The sequence below is a fragment of the Merops nubicus genome, unplaced genomic scaffold, assembly GCF_000691845.1.
Source record: "Merops nubicus isolate BGI_N331 unplaced genomic scaffold, ASM69184v1 scaffold18439, whole genome shotgun sequence".
Taxonomy (NCBI): domain Eukaryota; kingdom Metazoa; phylum Chordata; class Aves; order Coraciiformes; family Meropidae; genus Merops; species Merops nubicus.
In genome coordinates, this window is record NW_008631867.1 from 1 (window position 1) to 19,640 (window position 19,640).

The 19,640-nt window shown below is 49.1% G+C and overlaps 1 protein-coding gene across 1 annotated transcript in view; it reads right to left on the reverse strand.

Moving 5' to 3' along the window:
• Positions 1–633: 633 nt before the first annotated feature.
• The window catches only part of FRAS1 (Fraser extracellular matrix complex subunit 1), a 96,742-nt gene continuing 77,735 nt past the window's right edge, over positions 634–19,640 (reverse strand). The window contains exons 49-72 of the mRNA XM_008947743.1: positions 19,504–19,617; positions 18,172–18,322; positions 17,135–17,294; positions 16,528–16,690; positions 15,872–16,118; positions 14,799–15,143; positions 14,314–14,474; positions 13,777–13,924; positions 12,996–13,201; positions 12,357–12,513; positions 11,492–11,692; positions 10,315–10,502; positions 9,878–10,153; positions 8,692–8,924; positions 8,172–8,332; positions 7,179–7,393; positions 5,691–5,841; positions 5,191–5,298; positions 4,767–4,926; positions 4,194–4,310; positions 3,905–4,071; positions 2,540–2,745; positions 1,834–1,980; positions 634–1,218 (exon numbers count right to left, since the gene is read on the reverse strand). Coding sequence (XP_008945991.1) covers positions 634–1,218; positions 1,834–1,980; positions 2,540–2,745; positions 3,905–4,071; positions 4,194–4,310; positions 4,767–4,926; positions 5,191–5,298; positions 5,691–5,841; positions 7,179–7,393; positions 8,172–8,332; positions 8,692–8,924; positions 9,878–10,153; positions 10,315–10,502; positions 11,492–11,692; positions 12,357–12,513; positions 12,996–13,201; positions 13,777–13,924; positions 14,314–14,474; positions 14,799–15,143; positions 15,872–16,118; positions 16,528–16,690; positions 17,135–17,294; positions 18,172–18,322; positions 19,504–19,617 — 4,767 coding nt within the window. The remainder of the gene's footprint in view (positions 1,219–1,833; positions 1,981–2,539; positions 2,746–3,904; positions 4,072–4,193; positions 4,311–4,766; positions 4,927–5,190; positions 5,299–5,690; positions 5,842–7,178; positions 7,394–8,171; positions 8,333–8,691; positions 8,925–9,877; positions 10,154–10,314; positions 10,503–11,491; positions 11,693–12,356; positions 12,514–12,995; positions 13,202–13,776; positions 13,925–14,313; positions 14,475–14,798; positions 15,144–15,871; positions 16,119–16,527; positions 16,691–17,134; positions 17,295–18,171; positions 18,323–19,503; positions 19,618–19,640) is intronic.

Consider the following 19,640-nt stretch of genomic DNA (forward strand, 5'->3'; position numbering starts at 1 on the left):
GAACGATGCGGGGGAGACACGTGGAAAGACACCCCGTTCACACTGTGCAGCAGGTTTATAGGCAAACTTTACTCTCTGTCCCGCGCGGCAGGACGGGACAGTTAACAGCCCAGGTGACAGTCGTGTCTCCGCCCTCCCTGCAGCCAGCACCCCCCCAAAAATGAACCCCCCCCCCCCCAAACGTTGAGCACCAGTTTTGCAGTTAGTTCTTCTGCAGGGTTTTGCTTCATTTTAAGAAGCAAAGCAAGGCTACGTGCCTCAGTCAGGAAACAAGATGTGGCTTCTGTTGTTTTGTTCCCCAGCGAGGTGGGGACAGACCCCAAGCCCTAGAGGCCAGGAGCAGAGGGTCCCTGCCACCCACGCAGAGCTGACAACGTTCTCAGGCTGGGGGGACAGCCCTGGGCCAGCCTTGGGGAAGCAGCAGAGCCAGAGCAACATGGAGGCGAGGATGGAGAACTCCACAGCACTGTGCAGTGAGGCAGTCAGCCTGGAGCACAGAAGCGCTACAGCCTCGCTCCTCCTCACCAGAGTATAAAAATACCAGCATAACATTTCTTAGCTTTGCTTTTTTTTGGCCTTTTTTTTTTTTTAACATTTATAAAAAGCTTTTACCAAATGAAAGCATGTGCTCTGTTAAACTTCTGTTCCGTCATGCAAATTGTTGTGGACTTTGACTTCCAAGTTCACTTGCTTCACCTTCCTGCCTTTCCCCACGCAGACATCCCCGGTCTCCCTCAATATATTAACGTTTCTGACGGTGCAGTACCGACTATCCAGGGCCTTCTCCGCACCCCTGGGCAGCTCCACCTTGGTGTTCAGGGGATGCTCCTCAGGGGCGGCTCTGGCGGCCTCCCGCTTCCTCCGCAGCTTTCGACACTTCCTGGCAAGGAGGCAAACTCCTGAAAGCACCAGCAGCAGCAGGGTGACGGCAGCAAAGGCGCTGCCCAGGGAAGCGCCCGTTTGGGATAAGGAAGCTGCGACGGCAGCTTCCTCCCTCTCCAAGATCAGCGACTTCATGTTGGTGCCATTCTTGACCTGGTCGCCCTCGTTGTCGTAGATTAAGGAGTCGTCCAGCACCAGCCTCCCATCGCCATCCACCACGTCCCTGCGGGCGCGTTGCCAGCGGCGAGCGAGGGATCGCTGGACGCGGGGCCCCGCCATGTTCTCGGGGCCAATTACGTAGATCACCTGAAGATACCACTGGTGTCCAGCTTCCACCTGCACAAAAGGGAAGACACGCACATCAATTTCACCTAAAGCTTTTAGATCAAATAATTTTGTTACAGAAATAGTGCTGGTCCCATTTTTTCTCATGCAAATATCAACAAAAAAGCTCAGTTGTGTTTTTATGAGCAATAATATCACCAAGTGAGGAGTTTGGTCTTGTTGTCTTTGGCAACTGCAATAATTAATTCAGGAATGTTAATAATATGTTTTGAAAGAGCTTCTTTCCTGAGTGCTTTGGAAAAAAAAAAAATTCTTCATCTCCATTTTCTCTGCTGGAGTTTGCTTTTTACCTGGCCCCACTGTTAATTAATTAGTGGTGGTACAATCTCAGCAAGGCCAAGCAGGCTCTTAGTCAAAGAGAGGTCACTGAGTTACAAAGAGGGTGTCTCTGGGGAGGGATAAAAAAGCCAAGAAATCGGGATATAAAATTCTGCCCTCGATTGAGAGCTTCCTCTGTGTCCCTCCTGTTTCCATCACAATCTGCTTGGCTCCTCCAAGGCCCATCCTCACAAGCCTCTGCGCCCAGCACCTACAAGGCACAAAGTGTTTGGGACATCCTGGACAGAGAAGTGGAGTTTTGGGCTACAGGCATCATTTGGTATGTACCTTGTAGAGAGCATCCACCTTGAGAGTAAACCCATCAACTCCGGGCATGCTGCTCACTGAATGAAACTCGGACAGTTCAGAAGCAAAGTGGGCATCAAAAGGCACATCATGGAAGTATTTATCTGTCACTTCTGGTTGGTTTCGGTCCTGGAAATCAGAGAGGTGTGATGAAGAGGAGTGTGTGCTGCCATCTGTCCAACTGGAAGCCAGAAGCCAGGACAAACTAACTAACATATACCATTAACTTATAGGACATATATATTAACATTCTGCGTGGTGATGGGGCAGACAGCAAGGATGCTGGCAAATGTCACCTACAAAGCACTTAAGGAGAGCTGAACACATATTAGGAGCTAATTGTAGATTTATATGAGAAGAATTTCTGTGTAGCTGGTAAACAAAGCTCCCTTTATCAATTCCAAGCTCTAGTATAAGCAGAGATCAAGGGAAATATTAAAGAGTTTGGTCCATCACTTCTTTTTCTTTCTGATTTATGGTTTGGGGTTATTTTTAAAATAAGAAATACTCCAGGATGAACACTGGGGAAAAACTGTCTTAATGGTTTTCACCTGCCTGCCCACTACTCAAAAAAAATGCACATTTCACTTCTCATCCCAGTCAGCAAGAGGCTGAGAGATGAGTCTTCTCCAGACACAATCACACACAATACTCAACATCGCAGTTTTGTCCACAGTAGACAACTTACCAAGAGGAGAAATCGGTGTTTCAGGTGCTTGTTGGGTTGAATACAGCCATACTGGGGCCCCTCGTTATAGACGGTGCCCGTTGGGTCGAAGAAAGGCACGTAGCCATCCTTGCCTGTACACAGGTAGACTTTTTCCAACTGCAGTTTGTAGGCGGCATTTAGGTTTTGTTCGGGGTTCCAGAGCACGCGGCCATACAGCGTTTGCCCTGAGGAGGTTGGGAGAAAAAGGATCAGGTTGAATTCTCCAGTTCAACAGGAGGACCAATGTTAGAGCCAAATGCACTGAACGACGCATGGCTCTGGGTTTTGAAGGGTGGAAAGAGGTGAAGCCAAATCCGGGTTTTACCCTTTCAGAGTGTGGGGAACAGTCCATTTTCTCTTTCCCCCACATAAGATTAAACAAAATGCCTTTCAAGCTAGCAGAGCAAGCAAAGTGCCTTTTTGCTGATTTAGCCAAAGGCGAACTGAGACGGGCTCAGATAAGAGCATAATAAGAACTGGCAGAAAATAAATAACAGACTGCCTCTGGTAGAGTATGCATCTGGCCAATGCCAATTGGCTAAGTTGAATAGTGCCTGCTATCTAAAGAAAGCAAGCTAGCTTAGCAGGCCGGAGACCTTCTGTGTCGGCCGGACCGCTGCGATACTGAAGCTGCCTGAGCTTCAGCAGCTGTCCACCAGTGGGGGATTGCCGCTCGCCGGAGCCTGCCTGCTCCTGAGAAGCTGCTGCCTGCCAGAACCAGAACTAAGCCCAGAGCTTGCTGTGCCTGCCTGTCTACTACTGGGGGGTTGCCCCGGCCACCAGGACACCACTCCCCCCGCCCACGGACTGCCTGCCAACCTGCCGACTGCATTCTTGCTATGGAAGGACAGTAACACACACTCACACACATCCACGTATTCTTTAACTTTTCTGCTGGGCTCAACTCCTGTCCTTTTTCTCCATTGATTCTACACCTCTCCCTTGGAGAGTACACTTACTAGACCACAGTACCCTTGACTTTCCTTTCTGATATACCTAGACTATCTTCACTGAACTTTGGCCCCTCAATTTGTGTAGGCTTTTAATAAAATGAATAATTAGTACATTAGTCATTGGTCTCAGTAACAATTTATGAGCACGGTGAGGGAATATTCCAATCTACCCTCTAAGATACAGTCCCGCAGTGGCCGTTCCTCTGTGAGAGGTGAGTGCCGGGCATGTGTGCTCGAAAAACTTGTGTTTGGGGGGGGGGGTAAGTCGCTGAAGCATTCTGACAGCCGGTAGCCCACTAATGTCAACCCGTGACACAGAGGAATGGAAACTGTGAAGATAGAAATGTTCAGGTACAAGCAGAACAGGAAAGAGAAGGAAAAGAACTCTCACCCTTTGAAAAAGCCCCTTTGTAATCCATTTCTGCCAGGGACATTTCGGATCTGGTGGGGTCCATCAGAAACACCTTCTCATTGTTGCAGAGCTGAAACTCCGTGTTTAGGGAGTAGACGACAGGAACGGGGCGGTTTGTCTGCTGGAAGGCAATTGGGATCAAAAATCTAGAGAGAAGAAAGGAAAAAGGAGACGTTTCGTTTGCAGCGTGCCACAGGCCTGCTGGGACAGCGTCAGCACCACAAATGGGCCAAAGCTGTCCGGCTGCCGTGCGCTGGGGGTGCCTTACCGCTCGGGAGCGTGAGCCGTGCAGGGCAGGGGCTTGTCTCCGGGCTCCAGCCACGGCTGCGTTGGCTGCACGGTACAGGGGATTAGGAAGATTGTGTACTCTCCAGAGTAGTCCTTCCTGGGAGGAGACAGGAGATGCTCCGGTCACCAAATGAGAGTTCAAGCTCTTCCCCAAGATCTTAATACACCTACCTCCACCAGGCACAGCGCTACTGATTAAGTCAGTTGTGGACCTGAAATCCTGCTTCTAACTTGCAGACTGCAAACCAGCCTTCAATATTTTGTCACCTCTGATATCTACCTACCCACTGTGAGGTGAACTCATTTTCCTCTCTACTTACACCACTGGTAGAGGAGCGTTTTCAGCTCCCTGTATGCTCTAGCTCTGAGCTCTTGAATAAGGCTGGCTCGTGCTCGCTCCACACTATGGCTGTGGCTGCTGCAAGGGCAACAGGGATTGTTCCCTCAGGATTTCAAACTGCTCTGCTGCTGTTAAGTCCATACATGCTCCTTGCTTATAAAGAATGCTGTGCTGTGGGAAGCTGTTGAAGGTGGCCAAACCCATGCTCCTCACCTGTTATAGGAACTGGTTGCTCTCCAAAGCTGGTAGGGAGAGTCGAAAGTCTGAGCGCTCCACAGCAGCTGCAGGTCAAACTCGATCCCTCCCAAGTGGTCTGGAGTCATTAAAAAAGACTTGACATCTGGTAGGCTGTGGTGCTCCATTACAAAAAGCCCTGAGTTGAGGACAAGGAGATGAGAGGTAAGGCTGAGTATGGCGAGACCCCCACACTGCACATCTCAGCAGAGGGGGACTGATAAGGGAGAATTTTTTTATGCTGAGCGTGGTGAGACACTGGCACAGGTTGCTGAGAGAGGTGGTAGAAGCCCCATCCCTGAAAACATTCTATGATTCTATGACTTGTTCTGCTGCCTGTTTTCTCAGAACAGATCTGCATTTGTACGCTGATTTCTTCTTCTGTCAGGACTAATGGTCTCACCTCTGAACTTGGCCTGGGTCTTGAACTCGATAACCAGCCGGCCGTCCTCGCGGATGTAGATCCTGATGATCTGCAGCCGGGCTGAGAGAACGCTGTCCGTCTGAATCCCTGCACAGTGCAGCGAGAACAAAGTCACCGGGGAGGCCACATGGCACAGCTGGTCCTCAGCTCAGCCCCATGCAGCTCGAGAAGCAGCTGAGAGAGCTCCAAAAAGCCGTGGTTTAGGTGGGCTTGCCCTCCAGCGAGGCAGCTTATCTGCCTCCTAAATCTCACTCGAGCATAAAGGAGATAAACATGCCAAGTTCTCTCTGTGATTAGCCTGTGAAATTATCTTATTTTACATAATAAGTTGTAAATAATTGTTCCTGGGTACTCCTGGCCTTCATTCCTGGGTGGACCTCCTTGCTCAAGACAGCAAGGGCAGTGTATAAACTAAGAAAAACGTGAAACCAAGAAAAAAACCCAATTCTTTTGTACCCCATCAAATGCCTCAGATCTACCTGTCCTCCAGAGAACGGTGTCATAGAAAAAGGAGAACTCCATCTCTGTGTGATGCTCGAGAGAAGCCCAACCTCTCGGCGCTGTCACGTAAATGTAGGACACATAGAGGGGGACGTGGACTGTTAAGAAGGACTGAGCAGAGTCCCGGACCTGTCAATAAAAGCCCAAAAACATTGGTTATGCATCTTCCAAAGGAGAGATTTTGGCTCAGACTCACCACACCCACCACAGTCATGTTCTGCTCTGCAAACAGGGGAAAAAGCCAGAGTATCTGCAACAGGAGACTCCTTCTTAGTTCTGGACCGTGAATGTCCAGACAATGTGAGAATGAAGTATTTCTAGAGCAATAGAGTGTCATTGCTCCATAAAGGCTGAGCATTATCAGCACACCATTAGCTGATTGGCCAAGAATCATTGGATTTTTGTTGGACTACCATTTGAAAAATAATGATGAGCTGCTCTACTACAAACTTCCTACAAGTGAGTCAGGGATAACTGTCTGAGCTCTCTTTACCTCTACACGTTGATAGTTTAGACAAACCCACATTTTAAATACGGGCAAGCAGCAAAGCACACTGGTGTCACGGTACAAAAGGAGCTGTGGTCACAACTTCACCTCAAAATCTCCCCAGTTTCTAATTCCATGAATTAAAAAGAAGCAATTCTGCTTGCTCAGGACTGGCCCTAAAAGTATCTGAGACATCACAGCTCTCCAGCTATATATACACCATTTATTATCTGCAGAGTGCCCTGCAGGAGCTCAGAGAGACATTCCAGTCTGGTTGGTGCCAGTCTCTACATGGGGAATTACACCATTGTTTCTTTCAAGCAGGTTCTCTGGATTTGTGCAAATGATTTGAGCTACAAAAAGGAAATGAGTAAAGTATTCCAGGAATACTGGCAGGCGTTAAAAGAGATGATGCTGGCCATAATATTCTGAGTGGGAATTTAACACAAGAACCTGAGGGAAGATACTCACTTGAGTGGGAAGTACAGATCTGATCCATCCGTGAGAGGGCAGTGAGATGTGTCTGGTACTGAAAGCCATGGTTTTACAGAAGAATATTTTGGGCTTTTGGTCTGCCTTTCAATTAATCAATTACTTTAAAATTCCCCTGACCTCGCTCCACTGCAGAGTACGAACCGATGTGCCTCTGCTCTACTCTCTGCCCATTTATACTGGCTAAAAATACAGTCAAAACTGTAAAACAATAGAGCACAGCTCAGAGTATTTTGTAGTTCCAGTATAATCTTATAGATAAAAAACAGATTTCATTTGTGCTCTGAAGATTAAGAGAATAAAACCTATGTCACCCCAATGAAAATAACTGAATTTCACGAAGCACCGTTCTTTCTAGGTAAAATGGGGAAAAAGCTCAGCTTTTACAGAGCAGGGCAGCAAACACACATGAACACAAAGCAGAGCTCTGCCTAAGAATCTAGAAAGATCTGAATTACGTGGAAGAGTTTTGGATATGGCATCTCACCTGGAAGTCAGCAGTGACAGAGCCTCCGCAGACATCGATCAGTTCAGTCATGTCATAAAAAGCATCAAAAGTCCAAATGCAGCTCTTCAGGTTGAGGTGCTTGTAGAGCTGGATCGTCTTCGGCTCTCTCACCGCGGGGTCAAACTGGTAAGGGCGGTCATAGCCAGGGCCGAGAACGATGCTGTCGTAGGTCACTTCATCCAGGAACCCTGCCTCTGGGATTGAGAGACACCAGCACACTGACCTCTCCAGATTTTAAAGAGCTTGATGCCAAGCAGTGAGGTCCCATTGTCACTCTGATATCATACCAGTGACTTCTATTATATTAGCGTTCCTCTCCCTTCACTATCCTAGAGGCCAAACTGGGTATAGACATGGGTCTGCACAAGGGAAAATGTTACAGGAACGGGGTAAGACTCCTAAAAAACAAACTTATGAACCTATTAATTGAAGGCTGAATTAAACTTTAAGAAATACAGAACAGCTTGAGCATAAAAGGAACGGAGTGAAGGACAAACACTCCCTGCATACCATGGAACAAGCATGGGCCACATTACCCTGAGTGTCAGGGACACAAATTGCCTTTTTTTCTTTGCCTCTGGCATTTACTTGAGCAGTGAATTTGCTTTTGCTGCTTCTTGCTGCCATGCAGGAGACCTCAGTGACACAGAGCCAGCGATCCACCTCCTGTGGATCCCTCTCTAACTGCACAGGCGTCACAAGGCAGATTTGAGAAACAGAAAACCAGCAGCATGGTGTGAACCTACAGCCTCCTCAAGCAGAGCAACGTTGCTTCACCCCATTATCTTTTCAACATTCTATGCATCACATCTCATCTTCAAGGGGGCAACTCCTGTTAGTACAGGAAGATTAATTACTGTTTACGTTATGTCAAGAGAGGCCAGAGGAAGACAAAGCTGCCTTCCTTGCATTTCTTTACTGGCTTCTCCCTACCACCAAGTTCAGAAAGCAAAGGCTGGCAGTAAAGATTACCTGAGATACCTCTGAGATCTCTGACGGTGACCAAGTTTGAGCAGACGTGCTGGTGCCTGTAGATAGACTCGGATAGTAGGAAATGCAGGTTGTGCAGTGGCAGGGTGGAGATGAGGGGCAACATACCATCCTGATGGGGAATCTGCACTGAGATGTGGATTCTGGAACAAAGAGAGTGATGAGATAGCAGAAAAAAAATCAGGCATGGGAGCCTCACCCATGACCCCACATTGGCACAGCGCAGACAGGGTGAGCTGGCTAGTGGCAGCCTGTTATTTAGTTTCAGCTGGGTTTCCCCATCTATGCATCTGCTCCTTGAGCTGTCCCACCAGCTCCAGTTTCCTGAGGAGAAGGGAAGCCCCTCAGCAGAGAAGGGTGCAAGGAAAAGTGTGGGAGCACCCTATACTGTTCAGGGGGGCACATGGCATGGAGGGATGTGGATTCGGACACACGTTCTCCTCCTGATCCAAGTCAGATCTGCAACCCCAGGAGGGTATGGTGAAGGACTCCAGGCTGATACCTGTTGGGATGTTCCTTGTGCTTAACATCCAAATACTTCAGAGTGGCGATGAATGACTGTGCCTGGAAGCCTCGGGCTGTCCCTGCCACCACAGGTGTGTGACAAATGGCACTGTCTGTGCCAATGGTGACTACGTTGCTTCTCAGGGGGGTCCCCACATGGCCAGCCTTGTCCACCGCCTTGGCCACGCAGCGCACGTGGAACCGCCGGCTGAAGTAAATGCTGTCCAGCACCTGTGGGGAACGAGGAGGGAGAAACGTGCACGGGTCAAAGGCACCAGCGTTGTGACATCTGACCATGCAGCAAAATCGCTGCGTCCTGCTGTGAGGACAGCTGTGAGGCAGCACAGAGGTAAGGTACAACCAAACACAAACTTAGAGCATGCCTGTGCCAGTGGCCTCTTGCTACCTACGCTGCAGTAGATGCACAAGTCTGTCTGGTGCTTTGCAGATTCCCAACTCTGCCCACACATTGAAAGGAGGGGAAGAGAGAGCCTGAGCTGTTATCTGCCAGGCTCCATCTGTCTCCTGCCACCAGGGATTTAATGAAGTGTCTGAGTGTTTGCAGCTACTTCCCACAACACCAGAAGTGGTGCTTTTAGCAGGTACAGTGAAGAACAGTGCTAGGTTTTCCGAAGCCAAAAGAAAAAAAATAACCCCCAAGGAAGTACCCATATCTCTCACGCAGGTTACCAAATCCAAGGAGATTTTAGGTTTTTACCTCTGTGTGCTACCCACTAAAGGTGTCTGAGACTAATGCATGAGTAGGCATGGTCTAGAAACACCCCTGGATGCCTAGAAGAGCTGAGACATCACAGTTAGGAGAGCCTGGGAGGAAAACAGTAGTTCTCTTGGTGAGGCAGGACATGAACAGCCCAGGGCCAGCAAGGTCTCAGGCAACAGCAAAGGAGTGGCTGGAGGAGCAGCAGTTCAAGACTTGAGCTATGCCCTTCCTGCAGCTTGAGCAGGACATAAGGAAAGCAGACAACTCCATAGCCCAGCCCAGGTCACATGGGTCACATCAGCAGGCTGAGCTCTTATGCAGGCCCAGCCACTTTTTCAGCTGCAGGAACACAACTGTATTTCACATGTGAGTGACCGCACAGGCTGCCAGAGCTTCCCCAAGCCCTCGCTGGCTCCCTCCACGGGCTCTCGCAGCTTTGCCATGTTGGTACCTCCCCACATACCTTATGGTTGACGCTGGTGAACGGCGTGTTGTCAGTGATGGTTTCAAAAGGTGACCTGGCTCCATTCCCATCCGTGGGGGTTGCTACTTCCCAGCTGAACCGTATGGAGGACTGGTTGATCCCAGCCTCGCTGCAGCGCTCCTTCATGACGGCGTACTTGGGGAAGTGGGGGTCACAGGGGGTGACACAGATGAGCGGGTAGCCTGGGGAAGGGGATTTCTTAGCACTGTCCTTGGTCACTTCTTCCACTCGGTCGTAATCAGCCAGAGTGACGACCTGTATGGATGCAAGCCTGGGGTTGAGGGTGGGGCAGAAAAGGCAACCCTTCCCACACACTCCATCGTTGCAGCTCTTAATTTTATTTTAGAAACCCCACTGGGGTTTTCAGTCTGTACTTGAAGGGTAATACATCACATCCATTGCAATGGGCAACTTACCACGGGAGGTGCTGGTAGAATCAGGCTCCCTGCTGCTTCCTGATCCAAAATAGTCACTATTGCAGTGCTGGTGTCTCCAAGAACAGCTTCCACTGGATCATCAGGACCCAGCACCAGAGAAAAGGACTCATGCCACTCCCGGTCTTCATTGGACATGATCTCCACCTTAAACATGATGTAGTTCACGCCTTTGAGAGAAAACGCAAGAGAAACTGAGAGAACTTGATTTGTCATCAGATATTGCTCTGAAGTTCCCATAAAAAAACTGTACAGATGGTCTAGGGTACAACCACTGGAACACTCTACAATAAAATACGCATTAGAAATTTTAGTTACTCTCATTGTTACTAATAATTTAGCCCCGTCCACCCAGGAGTCTTCTCTATACATAAAACTCCAGCTACTACAACTGACCCAACTGATCAGGTGATAGATTTACCAGCAGATGCCACCTGAGGATTAATAATGCCTGTCTTGTATTATCTGTCTGTAGTAGAAATCTATGATCCAAAGTATATCCCTGCCCATGCTGTGAGCACCACTGCTCTTGCTCACACCAGTATGCAGAAGTGACTGGTGCGGCCTTCGTGGTCCAGCAACATGGTCTGAGCAGTTGCACTGGAGACTGAAAGATGTCTGCTGAGCCTTACAACCTCTGAAGTCCACTCTACTCTTGCCCACCAGATGCTAGTGCACCTTTCTCTGTCCTTATCATCCTTCATTTAACAGTTCAGCCTTTCTGCATAACAAAATTAGGTTATGCAAAATTACAGCCATAGCAGAGGGCAAGGCTGCAGCCCAGAAGAGTCATACTTTCAAAGCCTCAACCATCTTTCTGTCTCTTTAGACATTTACAGTCTGCTCAGTACGGAGCTCATAATCTCAGGGCTTTCATTCCCTCCTCCTTTTCACTGCCCCCCTGCTTGGGCCGCAGCTTGGCACATTGCTTGTTGAGTGGAGAGGGCTGGTGCTCAGACCACCAGTGGGTCTGAACTGAGAATGATCAGGAAACCATGGGAAAAAGGAAAGGGGAGAGGCGTGGTGCTGCAAACCTCATGGAAAAAAAGTGGCTTTTCCAAAATCTCCTGAACATTCCCCTAAAATGCTCCTCTGTGATACACACAACACGTCATCGGTCACCCTGCCACCTCTAACCTTCCCTCCAAGGACCCTTTACCTGGGCTGAATTTGAGCATGCGACTCTTGGGATAATAATCCACTCCGGCCTGAGCGGAGCCATCGCGGGTGCTGCAGCGGACTTTGGAGGTCCTGTTCTGGTCCCCTCTCCGGACCACCTTGATATTCAAAACAGCAACGCCCTCGGGGCCAGGCGGCTCCCGGACTTGGTACGCAGCTTCTTCAAACTCAATGGTGGGTGCTACAGAAAGAGCAGTGAAGAAAAAGCCCCAGGTCTGCACACCAGCTGACTGTTTCAAGATGAAGGGCATTCAAAAATAGGGGTGAGCTAAGCTCAGCTCCCTTCAGATTCCATCTACACATCTTCAGAGCAAGGGGTTTCTCAAAGCAGGGGCCAAAACTGCAGCCATAGGGGTTGGATGTGAATTAAGGCAAGAGGTGGGTCAAAACCCAACACATGTGTTGGGCTACAGCGGATGGCAAGTGACTCTCCCACCCCCTGCCTGACACAGGCCCTCAAATCCATGCCACATGCTGGTGCTCCAGCCTCCGTTGGCAGTCACACCAGAGGGACCTGGCACCCTACTTCTTCCCCACAGATTTCTCCAAGCTGTGACATGGAGGAGGGAAGGCAACATCTCCCAGGGGAAGCAGAGCAACTCCCTGTGAAACTGCAGGGGAATGGGACAAATGGTGGGTTCAAGCCCCTGTTGTTCAGTCTCTCACTTGAGATCGGTCCAGTGCACAAAGCCATCACATCAGTGACCTGCCCAAATTGCTGTGCACATGGGACTGAGGGCATTCAACATACTAAATGAACTGCAAACCGTTGACAAGACTGTGGCAACTCCCTTGGAACTTTGTCCTACAGTACAACTACATCCTTGCTGAGTGTCCTCGCTTACCATCTTCATCATTGGTGACAATTATGGTTGCCATGTCCATCTTTCCAATCCTAGCTCCACTCCAATGGTTTCCCAGTGGGCTACCAAGATAGATCTGGAACTGCTCTTCTGGTTCAAAGGCAGAGTCATCACTGATAAAAACAGTGCAATTCTTCACCTAAAGCCAGGTAAGAAGGAGAAAACAGGAAACATTCATAAATCAGATGAAATCACTCGAAGGCCACCCTGTACTTCACTATCTGGGGTTTCATGTCCCTGTCCTGTCAGTCTTGGAAGAAACACTTCTATTTTTGAGGCTGCTACTTCAGTGTGGACAAACCACGCAGTTACAAGATGAGACACAGAAGTGAAGACATCTGCTTCCCCAAAGCAACAGCTCTCTGCTACTACAATCCTGAGTCCTGAGTGGCACAGAGGACTTGCCTTTCACCTTTTAACCATTTGTTTTATCATGTAACAAACAATCCCTTTGGAGTCACACTGTAATTCCAGGACCAGAAGAGTTGGTGACTTTAAGCATCTATGAAACCAGTTTGGAGAGCCTGTATCAGCTCTCTCTGGCAGGGCAGAGCTGAGGAGGACATCTGAAGCTCTCCCATCAATGGCTCTTCATTACCCCTGTAGCAAGGTTCAGCTCACCTTCTCCCCCCTCAAGAAAGTGATGCGAGACTCCTCTGCATTTCTCCTCTCTGCAAAGTCCTCCATGACCTCTGCTGTCTGGCTCTGGGTGTAGCACCTGACAGAGGACTCATAGCTCAGGTCCCCCGTGCGGAAGATGGGGATGTGCAGAGCACCTTCCTTCTCCTTCACTGTGTATGTATCCTTGGCAAACTGCATGCTTGGTACTGCAGGAGGTAATAGAAGGAGTCAAGCAGTGTTGAAGATCCACAGAGATAGGAGCTAACCCACACACCCTGAGAGAACTGTCTGTAGACGGGCACAGAACATAAAACTAGCAGCAAAGAGGGCAAACCTCAACAAAAAATACAAAGGCAGAAACGATTACAGACTACTTAGAGAGTCAGATGACATGGTGTGTGCTTTCCTTAGGCAAGCAAACACAAGAGATGCTAAAACCCCAGAGAAAGTAAACATACAGAGAGACTGTCTCACATAGTAAGGGCGACTTGAGCTCACAGAAAGCATGAAACAAGGACTGAGCTCTGAACAGAGGAGGCAAAGGGTGGCTGAAAGGGAGAGAACATTACAGGAAAATTCATTCTGCACTTCTGAAGACTCCAAGCTCTTGTGGGCAGTGAAGCATGGAAAGAAACAAGGCAGCCAAATGGAATGGGAGGATCCCAGGAAAACTGGCTAAATCCAGCCTCGAAATAACCTAACTAGGACTAGTCTCCTGCTGCATGGAAGTGTGAAGGAAGATGCTGGGATGGACTGCACAGAGCTGCCACGGGTAACTTACCATCTTGGAAGATGTCATTGATGGCCACGATTGCTTGGAACGGCTTTGTCAGCTCAGCTCCATGGGGTGAGCTGAGATAAACAACAAATGTCTCCAGCCCTTCTATCACTGGGTACTGCGCGTCGTCCAGGATCGTCAGAGGGCAGGACTAGAAGAAGAACAGAAGTCCTGCTTTTAGGGGTGCAAAGCTTTTGTCCTTCCTGGCACTCACATATGGGTGTCTAATGTAAAGTCACTATGTCAGGCCTTTTTTCTAAGTTCACTCATCAACGGAAACAATGTGCTAGATAAACTTGGTGTATCACTTCAGAGGACAGGCAGACATCCTTATTCTGGGAGAGGTGGCTGGCCCAGATCTTCTCTGGCTGGAGTGCTGATCAGATTTGAGTCTGTGCCTAGCAGATTCGTTAATAATTTTCAAGTGGTCCAGAGGGGATTTTCAAAATGGGCAAAAGGCAAATACATAGTATGCACATAAACAAGAGACAAGTGTCACCACACAGAGTAGACTCCTCAGGAGTCAAAGTGGCTCCTCACCTCTTCTGTCTTGCCTGGCCTGAAGTCTATTTTTCTGGAGCTGGGGACATAATCGATTCCCGGGCTGGCAGAAGGAGGGTCTGATGCCCGAGTGGCACACCACACCGAGATGGGCCTTGAGAGATCAGGACCCTGCCGGAGGACTGGAATCTCAATGGTTCCTGCATCACCAGTGGCACGTGGGAGAGAACCAAGATGAGAAAGCAGGCACATACCATGAATCCTCCCTTTTCCCTTCAGCACCCCCTTCTGCTTTCACCACTGCTCCTGCACCCAGCACACACTCTTGCAGAGAACAACCCCCAGCCTTCCCCACAGGGGCAGGGAGAAGAATAGAACCCCCTGTAGATCTTTTACAATTCTGCTGTCATGCCCTCCCCAAAGCACTCCTTCTGGTACCTCTTTCTTGCTTTGAAATCAAGCTTTCAGAGCAAGCACCCCAACGTGGTGTGGAGCAGGATTGGGGAGCCCCCGCTACTCCTCACCTGCAGCCTCGCTGACGGTGAAGGTGGCGTTCCCCAGGGACACGGTGGAAGCATCGTTGGGCCCAGTGATGAAGATGCTGGCTGCAGCCCTGCTGCCGATGCGTGCGTTATCTGAGGCGTCGGCCAGCACGATCTCAAACTCCTCTTCCTCTTCGTATTCACTGTCGTCGATCAGCACGACGTCGCACGTCGCCACGGTCACGCCCGGACCCAAAACCACGCGGCTGTCGTCCGCCAGCCCCCGGGATTTGAAGTCGGAGCCCGATTCCAGCATATAAAGGCTGCTTCCCTTGGCTGATTTGGGGACAGTGTAGCAGATGGCGGACACAGTGCTGCTGGTGTCCCCTACAACGCAACAAAAATCCCCCCATAACTCTATGGGAAAACTTTTGTTTGGTGGAGACACGATTCACTTAATACAACAGCAGTCAGAAAAGAGGGTGAGGAGTAAAGAAGATCATCATCTGTGCTCCTAAAGCTGCATAAAAGCTGGTTGAGGTCTGAATTCCAGGCATACCCCAAATCTGCACTGCTGGTTACTAAGATCAGGAAATGGGTGGCACTTGCCTATTAAGGAATATACAGTGATAAGGTCCACACAAACCACAGTACCTAGACGACAGAGAAGCAGCAAATGAATACAAAGTTTTTGCTTCTGGTCGTACTGGGAGGAGAAATGAATCCAAAAGTAAGGAGCTGTAACTGCATTGGTGAAGCTTACACCAGAGCTGAGAAAAATAAAAAAATCCCAAACACGTGCCCTGTGTTGTTGGTTGTCGTTTCATCTGCACCGCAAAGTTACTTCCAAAGTGCCAGTGAATCACCCTGAAATCATAACTGAGCAAACCCCAAGGAACATCCCTTGTTTTGGGGGTCGCTGTTGTTTGTTTGCCAACGGGAAACAGTCGTTTCCCTGAGCCTGGTAAAGGTGTCACTGCAGAGACTCCACAGCAGCTCTGCGGTCATTGTAGTCGCGTGACAAAAGCTGCAGGATACAGGCACTAAACCAGATCTATAAAGCAGAGAATTAAACCCCAAGCTCTAGGCAAGTCCTTCTGCCCAGCTCGACCCACCTTTCCTTTCCACGGGAGCCGAGAGGAGAGCCTGGCTCTCGCTGACGTGGTAGGTCCTCCTGTCAAACTGCAGGGTGGGCTCATCCTCCGCGTCAGTGATGGTGACGGTGGCGTGGGTGATGTTCCCCAGCAGAGCGTAGGCCGGCATGCTGAGCTCCACGGCGAAGCTCTCCGTGCTCTCAAAGACCTTGTCATCATTAATGATGATGGTGCAGGCCTTGGTGTCCTCCCGCTCCTCAAACTGCACCTGGAAGGCAGCAAGGGGGCCGCTCTCTTTGGACTGGGGTCTGGAACTTTCTGTCCTTCCTGCCTTGACCCTTCCCTGAGTCACATGCCCTGTGCATGGGTGGCACCAGACATTGACCTTAGCCAAGAATAAACAGACCCTACCCCTTCTGATCTCAGTCATGGTTTTAGCCCTTTGCATGATCAGCAGCGATGTTCCTACTCGGGCAAGCCTGCAATGTTTGTGGTCTGGCAGAACACTGCTGCAAAGTCTATCTGCCAACATAAAAACCTGATCTTCAAGACCCTCTTCTGAAAGCATACATTTTCAGAGAGGAAATACCTTTGTGTTTGTATCACTTTACAGTTCTTTCATGCAGGCCTGATGGCACGCACAGCCAGACTTCCCCGTCCTGGTGTCCCCAGCCTACCTGCCCGGCGTACTCCACGTAGTCCTGCCCACCCGGCTGGTTGCTGGCGCTGGCGGTGGCCGTGCCCGGCTCCGTGCGGCACAAGACGATGGCATACTGGTTGAGGTTCCCAGTGCGCCTCACGGTGAGGCTCACGGAGCCCGCGGTCTCTCCCACGCTGTAGCTGGAAATGTACCAAGCAGACAGAAGCAACAGGCTGGGGAGCAAACCCTGTGTATTTATGCTGATACAGAGCACTATATCGATTGGTTGCCTCCACAAAAAACCTGAGGGAGACTAATAATCAGGGCAGATGGCAGCGATTCAACAACCCTGCTCCATGCTTTAAGGCAGCAGGCACTTCTCATGGACATGCACAAGAGTTCCTGCTTCCATGCCAGCTGCTGTTGGCCACCTCACCCCAGAAACTGAGAGTGTTAACTCCAGAGGAATTTGCTCAAAGCCTGTGTGGTGAGACCTCAGTCTTGACAGGTTGCCAGTGAAACACAGGCATAAATGACAGTAACTGCAGAAATGATGGTAACTGCCCTAGAATTTCAATTCCATGCTGCAGGTCCCACCCAAGACCCCCCCATCAGAAGAATGCTATAAACCCCCTCCCGTTTACCTGCTGTACGTAAAGCTGAGGAGAGACCACTGGACATGGAAGATGTTGCCACTGACCACATTGGGTTTGCTGTCCTTCACTAGGAACTCAAAGCTGTCCATGGTCTCCTGAACCTTCTCCTCGTGCATCACATATCGAATGAGGCCCTGGTTCACATCCTCTGCCGGGAGGAGACAGCTGGTGAGCCAACCCAGAAATCCCATGGCAGTTTTAGAGACGAGCAGTGTGGAGACGTGCAGCTGGATGGCTGCAGGGATTGGCTTCTCCACACACCCTGTATGCTGCAGCAGCTTTTCTAACTTCTTTGTTTTTACCCGTGGTAGAAGCCAGCCTACGAGCTGTGACAAGACATTCCTTTGCCTAGTCTTTATCCATAATGGCTCATGCTTTAAAACAAGGTAAATTTAAAGTAGCTTGGGTGAAATGCAAGAAACATGAATTTGCTTGGGCAGCACATCTTTCAGCTCTGCTCTATAAGCTTGCATGTTCTAACAGGGCTCCTTCTCACCGCTGAGGTGATTTGGGCCGTCTGATCTTCTGCAGTATAATATGATTCCCAAGTGTCAGCCCTCAAATAACATAGGTCTCTTCCTATTATTTCCTTTTTTTTTTTTTTTTACTTTAACAAGCAGATAATCTCTCACTGCCCCTTCCTAGTGGAGGGCCCTTCAGTCCTGCAAGAGTGAACTTTCTACACTTGTTGACTGTACTGCTGGCTAAACACCTACCACACTTTGTGATGATTAGATCCACGACTACAGATCCACAACTCCTATTTACTGTCCCAAGTAAAATCTCCAGCTCCAGCACGTCTGGAGAACCTGGATGTGCTACAGCACGTGTTGACATTTGTAGAAAATTATAAGGTTTCTGCAATTAAGACCAAAGTTCAATTTCAAATATGTTTGACATACCTTTGAGATTTGCCTCATGTCTTCTCCCCTCCCACCTTTTTTTTTTACCCCCTCCCACAAGCTTTCTTGACAAACTGAAGCAGCTGAAGGGAAAAAACAACAGTATACAGCCCAGCTCCATACCCTGTGTAAAGGTGGTCACAGTTGTCCCTGGTTTCAGCTTGTTCTCCACATAACCATTTCTGGGACCAGTTGTTATCTCATAGATCAGCTGTTTGTCATCTGTGTCAGGATCTGTCGTCAGTAATTCCTTCTTAGTGATTAGATTGGTTGCCTGGATTAAAGCCAAACCAAGGGAGTAAAACTCTTGGAGATCCAGCAGTGCAAGTCTGATTGACTGTACATCCGAGAAAGCAAAATTCAGAACAAGCTACCCAGCCCTGTCTAGCTGGGGCTAAAAGCTATGAGAAGTCTTTTGGTTTCAGCTGGAAACTGCTGCTCCATGAACTGTGCTGATGCTCTGGCTTTGCAAAAAACATCTGCAAATGGCCTCAAGTTGAAGGTTTTACTCAGGACAGTTCATGCTGCATTAGAGAGCCTTTCCTATGTCCTCTTTCAAATGACCTCACGGGACATGACTCAGTTCCACCACATTTTGCTTTCTCTTTAAAAACAAAACACCTTTAACAGCAGGAGAAAAAGTGAGGCTTGAACTGCCTGAGGCTGTGGGAGTACTTTTTCTGGAGTCAGGAATTTGAGTTGAGATAGCCACTTCTCAATATAATTTCTTATGACAGAATCTTTCAACCCTTTTTCCTGGGAAGAACTGAAGTATTTCTTTGCAGTTTCCAGGAGTTCTGTTGGAACTTCAGCATGTTGCAGCAAGAAATCTCTATACCACACTTCTTTGAAAGCCATATATCTCAACCATGGCTGCTGCAGCACACAATCAAGACTTCTCCAACACCAGCAGAGCTGAAAATATACCTGTGGAGGAGGGAGAAGGGGCAGGAGGTGTCTGCCCTCTGTAGATGTCTGTACAGCTCTGCACAGCTCATGCAACCACCAAGAAGAGCCAGGCTCGATGGCTTGGCTGATGTAAGAGTCTCTCGCTGGTTTGTTTTCAAGGAGCCACGTTGGCTTATGTAGCTAATGGACCTGCAGTGTCCCTGCACACCTCTGCCTTTTCCAAGATACTTCATGGGCACAGAGGGACATCTGTTCTCTAACACAAAGATCAAAATACTGAAGGACCAAGACGTTCTCCTGGAACAGTCTGAGAAACAATCTAGACTGAACCCAAGCAGGCAGGTACCTTGCCATCCACATACTCCAGCCACCTTATGTAGCTAATGGACCTGCAGTGTCCCTGCACACCTCTGCCTTTTCCAAGATACTTCATGGGCACAGAGGGACATCTGTTCTCTAACACAAAGATCAAAATACTGAAGGACCAAGACGTTCTCCTGGAACAGTCTGAGAAACAATCTAGACTGAACCCAAGCAGGCAGGTACCTTGCCATCCACATACTCCAGCCACTGCAAACCCAGGTTGGTGACGACCCTGGGTGTCCCATCATCCACAGAGAGAATGTCCACCTTGAAGCGCTGTGGTGCTGCTGTCACAACCTGGCAGAAGTTCAGAGAGAGGG